The sequence below is a fragment of the Hibiscus syriacus genome, unplaced genomic scaffold, assembly GCF_006381635.1.
Source record: "Hibiscus syriacus cultivar Baekdansim isolate YM2019G1 unplaced genomic scaffold, ASM638163v2 tig00110257_pilon, whole genome shotgun sequence".
Taxonomy (NCBI): domain Eukaryota; kingdom Viridiplantae; phylum Streptophyta; class Magnoliopsida; order Malvales; family Malvaceae; genus Hibiscus; species Hibiscus syriacus.
The window spans coordinates 532283-545049 of NW_024062648.1; the positions used below are offsets into that span (position 1 = coordinate 532283).

At 35.4% G+C, this 12767-nt stretch overlaps 2 protein-coding genes and 1 pseudogene across 2 annotated transcripts; 2 read left to right on the forward strand and 1 right to left on the reverse strand.

Annotated features, from left to right (window-relative positions):
- Positions 1–809: 809 nt before the first annotated feature.
- LOC120114936 lies at positions 810–2833 on the forward strand (annotated as a pseudogene).
- Positions 2834–3632: 799 nt separating this feature from the next.
- On the reverse strand, positions 3633–4887 carry LOC120114944. Its single transcript, XM_039135711.1, has one exon. It carries the CDS (start codon positions 4850–4852, stop codon positions 3641–3643), a length of 1212 nt encoding a protein of 403 aa, XP_038991642.1. The 5' UTR covers positions 4853–4887; the 3' UTR covers positions 3633–3640.
- Positions 4888–8446: 3559 nt separating this feature from the next.
- On the forward strand, positions 8447–11437 carry LOC120115053. The gene is made up of 5 exons (XM_039135823.1): positions 8447–8491; positions 8746–9561; positions 10122–10310; positions 10974–11102; positions 11330–11437. The coding sequence occupies exons 1-5, from the start codon at positions 8447–8449 to the stop codon at positions 11435–11437; spliced, it is 1287 nt and encodes a 428-aa protein (XP_038991754.1).
- The last annotated feature ends 1330 nt before the right edge of the window (positions 11438–12767 follow it).

Below are 12767 nucleotides of genomic sequence, written 5' to 3' on the forward strand. Positions count from 1 at the left end.
CCAGATGAATCAGAGTTAGAATGTTACTGGTACCGAAGTCCGGAACCCGAGCTTCGTGTTCTGAATCGAACAAAACATTATTGCTCGAAACGTCTCGATGAATCACCGGTGGGAAACATTCGTGATGCATATATGTTAAAGCATTCGTTGTACCTTTGACAATTTGAATCCTATTATTCCAGTTCAATTGCCTTGCTCTTTCTTCATTTGCAAGCATCTTTGCTAAGCTTCCTCCTGCTAACCACTCATAAACCAAACATTAATGGCTAGCATGAGAGCATAAACCGTTGCTCTTCACGATATTTCGATGCTTCACTCCGGTCGATCCATCGATATCATTGCTAAAAGATTTTTTTAAACGTGCAATTCGTCGTCATCATCGAATTCATGAAGTTTCTTCACTGGAAAAACTTGTCCTGTTGGAAGCTTAGCTTTATAAGCACTTCTCGTTCTGGTTCAGCCATTTGTCTTTCTCGATTCGAACGAGTAAACAATGTTTCGAAAACGATGAACAAAAGGATCAAAGTAACCAAAAAGGGGCCATGATAAAAACCAGAACTTTCTTGCTGTATTTCCCCTTGGATTTTCTCCTCATTGTATTTTACGACAAATGACCAAAACAGAAAATAAACGTAATGTTTAGTTATGATCTTAAAAATAATAATGAAGTGACCAAAACAGAAAAAAGGTAATAGGTGAGTGACTAAATAGGTAGTTTACCCTATAAATCAATCCGCTACCGTTTCAGTAATTACTAAAATCTATTAACTTTCCCTTTTGCTGACCTCTTAGATCGCTGAAATCAAACATCCCGGAAAATTTCCATTCCATTTTCTCATTAACCAAACAGACGAAAGGACTTAAATGAAAAATTGAAAAGAAAAAAAAACAATTATGGACAAGGTGGTGGAAGAAGTGGAGAAGACAAAGAAAGAGTGGGACGAAGCCTATTCAAAGACCCAACAACAAACACATAAAAGAGATTCAGGAATATGGGAAATCAACAATGGAAGAAACTAAGAACAAAATATCATTGACCAGATTAAACGGGTTGGCTCAAGATGGTTTGAATTTGCTTAATTCATTGCAATTCAATCTCGATCTTCTCTCTCCGCCGCTTCCTACGACGAAGAGGTCCAGTCTGCTAAAGCTATGCTCGAAACTTGGAAAAGTCAATCCCAAAGGTTAATTTAGACCCCCGGATTTATAGTTTTGAATAAAAAATGCGAAAATTTTCTGTTGTTTGATTTGGGTTTTGTGTTTTAGTTATTGTTTTAACTGATTGAAATGGTTTTATGTTCGTTGTTAATAGGGTTTACCTGTGATTTAGCAAAGCTTGTCGGTAGTGTTTGAATTGCATTTACTGATGAAAATTTGTTGTTATTAATGTGATTAGTTTGAGAATGAGCCTGAGGAATGCGAATCTGCAAGCAAAGGATAATATGAGGAAAACTGGTCTGAAAGAGGTAGGAAATCTCATTTCCTACGATTGAAGCAAAATTTAGATACTGCTAAAGTGATAGTAATAGCCATGGATTGTTGTTTTCTGTGTGGTTTTGATTCCCTTTTCTTTCGATAATTAATGTAATCGAGATCGGCGGTAGTTGTATTGTACCATAATAAACATGATGCAAGGGGAAATGCATGCTGTAATTTAGATCCTTGATAGATATGTTTTTACTTTTCCATACAAAGTTTGATAGATATGTTGTTAATTGCATCAAGAGAAAAAAAATTTTTTGGTTTCTCACAGTCATCGTTATATTTACTTGTGTTTTGTAGAGGGAACTTCTTCTCGGTGGTGGAGAAGAATCCACGGTTCGTCGGCGCAATTTGCAGTATGTATTAGTTTTTTCTTTGGCCTTCAATGACATAGTAATTAGCCTAGGATCCCCAAATTTTATGCGCTAACTTTGTTGAATGAAAAATAGAACAATTTTCTGCTCTTCAGTTTACCCTTTTTTATAATCATTTTCCAGAACAAAGGCTGGAATGACATCTGCTGCAGAAAGCATCACAGAGAGTCTTCGTCGTACCCGTCAATTAATGGTTCAGGTCCGTAACATGATTTTTTTCTGGTTCTGTTTCTTTTTTGTTATTTATCTTTGATGGTCTTATAATATGGTTCCTTATGCTTTTGTTGCTTCACTTGTACGTGCGTATAGGAGGTTGAAAGAAGCACAAGCACACTCATGACTTTCGGTATGTCGATGTCCCTATTCCGAAATGTTTATTTTACGAAACTTGCTGAAAGTAGTGTGGTTTTAGAAGATTCGGTACTAGCATAAGAAGTCATGTTTGTCTGAGGTTTGATTGAATGTCCATGTTCTCCTTAAGAAACTGAGATGAGAATTCTATCTATGTTGTTTGGCCATTCCGTTTCGGATTTCGGACATAGACTGGAATTATGTGCTTGATTTGTTGACTTATATCCTACGTGTTGCACATGGAGAGGAATCAACGGGCGCATTAAAAAAAGGCTGTCGCGGTTTATGCTACGTTTTTTGTGGACAGGGTGATACTCGTAGTAGGACTTGTCTTGCTCTCGTGTGCTGTACTTTACGTTGTTTCAAAGAGTACTGGCAGTACTTAAGTTGCAGAGGACAATTACTGCAGCCATAAGAGCCGGAATGGCTGGAAAACCAGAGCTTGTTTGCAAAGCTGTAGAAGAAGGTATTAACCAAGGTCGATTCGACGGTGATGTAGCTCCAGGTAAGGGACTCCCATTACGGCAACCTATGCATGATGAACTTTGAGATGATGTAGCTTTCATTGCAGAAATTTTATCTTTGTCGTCACAATCCGTGTAGGGTTTAGTCGGTTCATTTTCGTTCTTGCCACCAATATTTTCACAATCCCAGCACTGTAATTGTTCTTTGTTCCAACTCTTATTTTCTTTATATTGTCCGTGTTTGACTCATATTTAGACATGGTATGAGAATGTCCTGTAAGGGACTCTCCAAATATACCTTTATAGACCGGTTTCTATATTCAACACTCACTCGAGTTCAAAGCGGTATATTTCTACGTTGCTCGACTCTTGCTTTTCTTATACTGTCTATGTGAACTGCTGAAAGATGTATAATTCGAGATTAATTTACGCATCGAATACGATAATCATACGCAAAGGAACTAAAAGGGGAGAAAAGGGTATGGAAATTCACTCAAGTATTGCTTAAGAGACTTCGTTTCTGTGGTAAGATAATAAGATCAACTCTCAGAGCTTTGCTCTTTGAAAGGATTATGGTAGCTTTATCTTTGCCATTCATGACGGTTTTCCCGATACGGATGTTGATTTTAGGCTGAGCGACTTCGCAGGCATGTTTCATCTGGTCAAGGAAGTTTGTGTCCGTGTCGGAAACTCCCTCGGGCCGGAGAAAGGCTCGGTCTCCAAAGGAACGTAGATATGTATTCTTCCCTGAATTAGGGTTTTCGATATGGAAAAGAACGAGCATGTCTTGTTGTACCTATGCATGGGAATCGGATTAATGGAGTAACACATGGAATATAGATGGTCATACAAAAAATATTTTATTATTTGAAATATATACAAATATTATAAAATATTGAATGGATTATATAATTAAATAGAATAATCCACATCCATTTAATCAAATAACTAATCCGACATTCAACAACTTTACCCACAAGTAACCGAAATTTCACACCCACAAATGGTACCGAAACATGAGAACAATCCCTTCTTGTTCTTGTGAGCCCGTTTTCTGGAATGTCTCGACCTTCTAGTCATCGTCGTCGGAACCTCATCGGAAAATAAACTCCCCATGTCAATACTTTGGTCATAAACTGGTGGGAGCTCGGTCCGCCACCGTTCTAGTTTCGATTCGAGCCCTTCGGCGCTTCCATCTAAACTCCACGCTTCACCCACCGAACTCTCCGCTTCTTCCATTTTGTTATAGTAAATGTTCCTCGCCACCGCTGCCGCCACTTCCGATGGTGATGGGCCGATTTCTGAATTGGTCCAAATTTTCGGCACACCCTTGTCATTCGAACCATTAACAATGGAACTTGGTTTCATATTTCTCCCCGTGTTTTTGTTGAACGTGTGATTGACCAATGAACTTCCCCTTGAATTAACCTTGTAGTTGTGTTTCCCTATTTCGGAACCATTAATGATTGACCCGCCATTGACGACCGACGATCCTTTCATCGATCTTCTAGGCATTACATACGACTCCAGAACAAAACTCGAATCACTCTTGGTTCGTCGAAGTTCGGTTTTGATCGGGCCATTAATCAAAAGGTGATTGTTGTTAGTATTGCTTTTAGTGCTCGAAAGAATTTTGAGATTATTAGAGCTTTGAAATGCGTCTTCTTCACCCATCAAATGTCGATAACCGACCGCCGACGACCCGATTTGACAATACAAAGGCATGCTCCTCATCGAATTATCGAGCAATGCCAGTCCAATGTTCAAAATACCTTGGGGTCGACCCGACGGTCTCCAAACCTGAAACGCCACGAAACTCATCCCTATTTGAACTTCTTGGCCGTGGCGGCCACGCATTGAAGAAACCGGCGGGATAAGGTTCTTAACGAGGACTCGTACGCTCCCTATATGGACGTCACGGAACCAATGCACGGCGTAGATTTCAATCATTAAGGTGGAGGTCTCACTATTGAGGAACTCATCGTCTACACGGAAAACAAACTTATCGTTCCATGTAGGGTCCATGTGACCATGGGTGTCTATTCGAGTAGAAAGTTTTCGCTTCGAATGAACCCAAGCCACCGCGTATGTCCGCATATTGCGACGGCATACCGGCTTCAAATCTTGGGCAGATATAATATTGAGTTCCAACAGATGGAATAGAGGTGGCAAGACACTCATAACGTAGCCTAACAACAACAGCAAAAAAAAGAAAACAAGCAAGTAATGTCGATGTTTTTCTTTTCGTCACGATGATGTTTCGTTTATTGATGACGAAAGGTCGGCCTTTTGTCGTCGTATGCCATGTACGACGACAAAAAGTGACGACAAAAAACGAAACGGTCATCATAAAATAAAGGAAAAACAATTGGAAAGGGCATTTGAAAATTAGTGTGAGATTTGTGGTCATAGAGACGAAACCGTTGTTTCTTTGACGTGGGAGGTGGTTCTCTTCCCAGGTGGTGTAAGAAAACCAGTGACAAAGGTTTTTTTTTAAAAAAATATATTTTTAAATAAATGAGATAAATATCCAAATTATACATAAACTTTTATGAAAAATATAATGTGGTACAAAAATTTGGATTTTGTATAATTTTATAAATAAAATTTTGATATAGTGAATTAATAAATTACTCGTAACCGATTATTTTTTATTAAAGAGAAATGGTAAATTACACAAATTATCACTAAATTTTTTTCTTACTTACGTTTTAGTCACTAAATTTAAAAAATTTCAGTTTTATTACTTAACATTGGATATTGAATTTTTTTTATCACTCGACCATTATCTTGACTTAATTTTTTTTTGAAAATTCTTGAACCAAGATTTATTAATTATCATCGTCAATGATCATTAGACCACAAAAATTTCAGATTATTTTATTTCAATCTATTAAGTCCGAATATAATCTCCATTTCACTTGAATCTCATGACCCATGTTATGAATCTACTCTCTGATACCATTCGTTAGACCTTCAAATCCTAAGGCCGGCAGTGATTAAATGAAAAAAAGATCAAACTTCATGTAATATTGAAAAAACTTAAAGTTTATAACCAAAATAAGAGTGAAAAGAAAGTTGAGTGATAATTTGTATAATTTACCCAAAAGATAAAATGAGCAAATTTTCATGTAACACCAAAAGGCTTAAAGTAATAAAAATAATAGTTAAATCAAATAACATAATTTTTTTTACTCCTTCATCCCATATGAATTCATTTTATGGTAAAAAGACCCTTTCTCTTATTTCATCTCAGTAAAAAAATTGTTCTCCATCTTCATTCTGATAAAACTCTTGTTCCTTTGAATAATTATGTTGTTTTGGCCTGTAAAATCAGTTTCCTCTTGATCGACTGTTGTCTTGATTGTTTCCATCATAGTTACTGCCCCTGCCATAACTTCAACCACCAAAACATCCCCTCGAAGCTTCCATCTGATAACCGCCTCGGCCTCGGCCCCTACCCCTCCCTTGGAGACATTTTAACCACTTCAAATAAGAATCGAAAAACAAATGTTCTTGATGTCACATTTGTCATTAGACAACTATAACGAAGGTTGTACGATGCTCGTTTCTGACTATTTCGCAACACAATAAAACATATCCCGATAGGATAGAATCACATTGGTTAAAAGGAAAGGGAAAGGTGTACATATTTCCTCCTCGAGATGGTATATAGTTGTGTTGGGAATCACGGTCTTTCCCATTTCGTGAAGTTAAGATAGACACTTAGAGATTAAAGATAGTAAAGAGAGCACAAGAGTATAATTCTCTAATTTAGAGATTCTTTCACTATATAAAAAAATAGAAGGATTACAAGGATTTATTCACAAAATTTGACTCACTTGGTGGCTCACTCAAGCTTGAGGATAAAGACTTCCTAAGTTATCTGTCTTCTCTCTTAAAGAGGTTCTCTAACTCTCTAGTTTCTCTAGTTTCTCAAGCTTGGATTTCTTGGATGAATAGGAATGAAGTCTCTCACCCCTATTTATACTACTCCACTTTCACAATGAATGGTGGATATTACTTACATCCAAGAGTGGAGATTAATTATCTATAAATGCTCCACATACTCTAAGAAGTTCTACACTCTTCCACTCCCTTCTATATTCTTCCATACTTTTCCATAAGATTCAACACATCTCCAGAATTTTCTAGAGCATTCTGGAGAACCCTGGAGAAGTGTAGAACTCTCTAAAAACTTATGGAATAGTGTGAAATCCTCTCTAAGATGGTAAAAGATTGTGTAGATCGCAAAGCCATCGTATACGTAGTACTCTCTCTAAGAGGGTAAGTACATTTAAAGGATCGCAAAGCCTTCTTCATTTTCTTCTGGTGGTTTGCCCGGACCCATCTTGTTTACTTCTTCTTACTTGGTTCCTTGCTAGTTTCATCGCAGTTTGGGAGTGGAAGAGCTATCGCCGTTTTCATCGGGGGGTTATTTTCTGCATTTTATTTCTTCTAATGTACTTTGTACTGTTTGACTTAACCGTACGACGTTGTTCATACCGTACTCGTTGACCTTCTCCCCCTTATTTTTCGTGGGTCAATTCACCAAATTAATCCGTACGGTATTCCTCTCTATCAAATTCAGAATATTCCGGCGTATATATTTAGATTTCCGGGATTTTTAAAAGATACGATTTTATGTATATTTATAATCTATTTTCAAATATTGGAATATATGAGAAAATTATAAATATTATATACCCCATTTATAATTAATATACAAAAAACTGAACCGGTTAAATATTTGATTCTGATTTATAAGTTGAACCGATTGGTTTGGCAACTTTGACATGCATATCTAATATAAAATTTAATGATTGATAATTTAAAATATATATATATATATATATATTTAGGGATATGTACAAAATTTTATGTCGAATGAATTTATAAAATTTTAGGAATAAAAATAAAACATCGGTTGAAAATACACATAAACGATATAAAACATAAAAGAATTTGAAAATTTCAGGGGATGACTGCTCCCACCCATCCCCTCTCAGTCCATCCTTGTATATACCCGAGTTTTCTAAGTCGTTAAACTGACTTGCTTAAAGTTCGATTATTGTATACTTTTTCAATTATATAAATCAATAATTTTTTATTGAACCGATCCGAACTAGAGAAAATTTGATATTTTATTGCATGGACACAAACTTTGGTGGTATAGTGTTGAATTTAACAAGCGGTTTATTAGGGGAAATGTGGAGTTTAAGAACAGAAACATGTTTAATTTCCAAGCAAACAGCGAAAGAATTGGGCGAAAGCTTGGTCAGATCAATTTCAGCTTACCCAAATAGTCATACATTCCGAGCGTCACCGTCCTAACACGCCACGTAAGAAACTAAACATAAATCCAACATGTTTATGCCGTGTATCCGTATCGTATTCGTATCGTATTCTCGAAACCCGTGGCCTAACGTGAATATCGTAGGGATACGGAGAGAGGGAGTGCCAGGGTGGCAAACCCTGTTTCGGACATAACCCTGAAACTTCTCAAACCCTCTGTGTATAAACTCGGCTTTCCATAACCCTAAAACTTCCCTCTCCATTGCCATAGCTTAACACACTTTGTTTTTCTGTTCTGGAAACTCCCAAACAAAAATACCTAATTTTTGTTGTTTTTTTCATTGTTCGGGTGAACTTGTTTCTGTCATTTAGTTTGGTTTTTTTATTACATTTTAAGCTTAAATATTTTTCTTTTTCATATTATTTCAAAGGAGCTTTCATTATCAGGGTTCATAGTTTTTAAAAAATTAGCAAAAAACAATGTTGCATGACATGATTCATCCACAAGAGCAGCAGCTTCCCAGTGTATGTAATTCTTCACTTTCTTTATCACGCATGCATACATACATACACACATATATATATATATATATATATATATATATATATATATATAAAGTGATAGTATGAACAATGTTGCATGTGTTTTATGTATGAAATTCTCCAGATTTGTTATTTTCTTGGAGATTTTAATCCAATCTTTTAGTGTATATTTAACTAAGAAACCCTAATTTTTCTTACGAGAAAACACCGTTTTAACATGATTAACATTTTTACAGGATGATATTTCGAGTCCGAATAGCGGGCCGCTTTTTTATTTTTCCGACACCGATCTCTTCTCCGACTTCGGTCTGCAAAGCTCGGAGGTTACGCCGTCGCCGGGTAATTGTTGCTTTGATGAAAGCACTAACTACGGGGATAAGGTTATCATGTCACCTTCAGGGGCTTCCACTGCGACCGCTACCTCTACAAGCACCACCGTCATGACCCCGGCCGCTGACAATGACACTAACATTAACAACAACGATGACAACAACAACAACAATTTGTCGTTAATCTTTGACTCGTCCGATGATATCGACAATGGCATTTCAGCTTCCATAGACTTCTCTCACTGTCAACCCCCTTCCAATTTTTCAGTTCCTCCGCCATTTTTTTCGCAACAAGATCACCAATTCAACACCCCTTTAGTGCAACCACAAATTCAGATGTACGTCGATAATATTTCCCCCGTCGACTGGTTTTCTCAATACGGTGGTGATCAGCACCACCTTTTTGCGGTACCCACGCTTATGGGACCGTCGCCACCGTTACCGGCGTCTATTTTTGATGATGATTGTTTGTCTTCGATGACTTCTTATGTGCCTTTAAACCCTTCATCTCCTTCATGCTCTTTCCTTGGCGGTCCTTCAATGGCGGCTTTCATGCCGATGAATGTCGCTTTGCCGGCCGATAGTTCTGAGATTTTCACCGCCGGGAACATTCTCACGGCTCCTCATGAACTTTTACCACAAGACTTGGAATTTCAAGGTGATAATGCCGGAATTTTCTGTCCGGATTCAATGCAATGGATGTTTAAACCTGGTGATTTACAGGTACGTACACATTAGACAAAAGGGTAAACTACACGTTTAGTACCCTAACTATTAATTTTGTTTAATTTTGTTCCATTTTTGTCATCCAACTATTTTTCCAAAATCATGCATAACGTTTAGTTTTAATTTCATTTTGGCCATCCACCATTAAAAAATTAACGGTGATGATGACATGTTACCATATGGTAATTTCAAGTTGTCATTGAAAAATAAAAAATGTCACATCAATAGTTTTATTAATTTGTTTGACTATGATATGATCAAAATAAAACCAAAACATGACATTATATATGATTTAAAAAAAATAGTTGAATGACAAATCGATACAAAAGTGAGATGAGGTACTAGACTTATGGCTTACTCAAAAGATGATTATATTTAATTTGGGGTCAATTGCAATCAACATCCTAAATTCTAGTATAAATTTTAATTGGATCCCAAAATTATCAAAATATTACAAAACAGTCATTGTGATTTTATAAATGTTTGATAAATTTAGTGATCATATTATAAATGTTTGAGTTAATTAACATGTTTTTAATTTGTGATTTTTGCAACAGGGACTGAGCTGTGAGAAACAACAATTGGTGGGAGCAAGAATGAGCTCAACTCCTTTAGCATCAGAGATGTCAAGTTTGGAAGATTCAACTTTCAACAAAGTTGGAAAACTCTCAGCTGAACAAAGAAAAGAAAAGATCCATAGATACATGAAGAAACGCAATGAAAGGAATTTCACCAAGAAAATAAAGGTATCCTTCACTTTTTTTATTAGAACTCGGTTCGACCCGAGTTTAAAAATATTGCATCATATTCAAAATCTAAATTGATATAAATATAAAAAATATATTTTTATCCATTAAAATAGAGAGAGAGACAATATAACAATTATCTCTGAATATATATAAAAGAAAATTATTCTATTATCCTGAATTGGATCGATCAAAGATTTTAACCCTAAACTCGATTCAATCTCATCTTTTGCAAATTTTGAGCTGAACCCAAACCCAAATTAATGAAAAACTATGATCCTATCTAGCCAGATCAAAACCCGATTTGAATCAAATTAATATCCATAATTAGACTCTTTATCAACATCTAAAATGGTTAGGGTTGAAATCTTGTAGATATAAACCCTATCTCCCTACAAGTGACCAATGGCAGATCCACGCTCATGTGAGAGTGGGTACGTACCTACAGTGAAATCTAAATTTTTATTGGATAATTATTTATTTTATTGATTATGTTTAAAATTTTATTTATGTCAATCCTGTACAAAAAATTTATTTTGTTATTAAATGTATAAACCTTAAAAATATTTCTAGATCCATCACTACCTATCACAATATAATATATATGATATAAAATATTTTTAGATTCGTCACCGTCTCTAACGGAAGTATATTTGTGTGTAGTATGCATGCCGTAAGACATTGGCGGATAGCCGACCTCGAGTGAGAGGCAGATTTGCAAAAAATGATGATTTTGGTGAAACCCGAAGGCAAGCTTCTAGCAATCATGAGGAAGATGATGATGATGATCAAGTAAGATCTATATATGGCTAATTCCACCGACGTCCTTAAATTATGATTCGGGTTTTAAATTGATCTATCGATACGATATCGATATTTCAAAGACTCAACTATAATGTTCTAAAATTTAACGATCGATTTAAAATCTGAATAATAGTCCAGAGACGCTGGTCCAATTAACCCATATATATCGGCGAAAACTTCAAGTTATTGATTTTTTTTTTATCAATTTCATGCAGGTCGTCGTGAAAGAAAAGGAAGACAAACTTAACTGCTCGGATATTTTTACTAATATAAATGGTGTCAACTCCTTTAGATATAATTACTCAGTTCAGTCATGGATTTAGTTTACGAATAATACATGATTTTTTATAATATCAGATCAATTTATTTTTTAAAAAATATATTATTAAATAATTAATCAGGACACCATAGATATGTATAGTTAATATAATTGTAAAACATGTCCTTGTATTTGTAGAATAAATTAAAATTTCTTCAAAGTGAAAGAGATTTTGCATTTTTGTAGTCAAATCCATCCCTTTGTTGTACTTTGTAAATTTGGAAGGATCTGAATTGTAATTTTTTTAAATTTAATCATCATTAATAATATTTTTATTTTGAAAATAGAATATGGGTTGTTAGGTAGACCCGACCCGTTGAGTTTCCATAATGTAATTTTAATATTATTTGAACAAATTTCAATTTATAAATTTGTGGATATTATCTTTGTAGATGTTGAAAAGAGAAAACCATTTAGAATAAACAATGATAGTGAAATGTTATTCTCCTTCAAAAGGGTTATATGCTTTAATTCGAAAGTTTATCAAATACTACAATCTAAAATATATAAAAATAAAAATAAAAATGGACTTTTAATAGTGGTCCACAATGCTTTATTTTTTTTTCAAAGTACCAAACTTATCATATAATGTCAGTAAAGACTTCCATTCATCTCCTGTCAAAAAAAAATTTTGGTTGTCTTCCCGGTACTCAAGATTTTATCTTAATTAATCTGGATCGACTCGAGTCGTAAATCTAGTTTGGGTGAGTGAGTCTCCAAGTGAAGATCTTCTGCATATACTAATACTCTAACTATGGATGGGCATGGGTCGGGTTTTAGGTCCACCCGAACCGACCCGAGAACAAGGAATCATCAACCCGACATCCGACCCGACTCGACCAAAACAAGATTACTCCCGACCCAAACTCGACCCGATATATAACTTAAAAACCCGACCCAAAATAATAAAAAATATATTTATTCAATAAAAACAGCGACTTAATTGAAAAAAATAATATATATAGAGGGGTATTATTGTAATTATTCCTAGATATATAAGGTAAACTTATATTTTTTGGGTTGGGTAGGGTCGGGTATTTTTCACCCAAATTACAAACCCGACCCGACCCGAACATCACATTTATTTTTTTTAAAACCTAACCCGATCGGATCGGGTCAGGTCGGGTTCGGGTTCGGGTTCGGGTCCCATGCCCATCCCTAACTCTAACATCCAAACATGTTTAAATGATATCAAGCTGCTTACCACTTGAACTAACCTCATTCTCATTACATAATACAAAACTTTTAAGTTTTATATACTCGTAATAACATATTATCGTTTTTATAATTTAAAAAATTCACCATTTAGTCACTATAGTTAAAGAAACTGAACG

Excerpts from the sequence above, each read along its gene's own strand:
- LOC120115053 (XM_039135823.1), top strand. The coding sequence starts at position 8,447 with ATGTTGCATGACATGATTCATCCACAAGAGCAGCAGCTTCCCAGT. Across the intron at positions 8,492-8,745 it reads AAGAGCAGCAGCTTCCCAGT|GATGATATTTCGAGTCCGAA; the intron begins GTATGTAATTCT and ends ACATTTTTACAG. Across the intron at positions 9,562-10,121 it reads TTAAACCTGGTGATTTACAG|GGACTGAGCTGTGAGAAACA; the intron begins GTACGTACACAT and ends TTTTTGCAACAG.
- LOC120114944 (XM_039135711.1), bottom strand. The coding sequence starts at position 4,852 with ATGAGTGTCTTGCCACCTCTATTCCATCTGTTGGAACTCAATATTATA.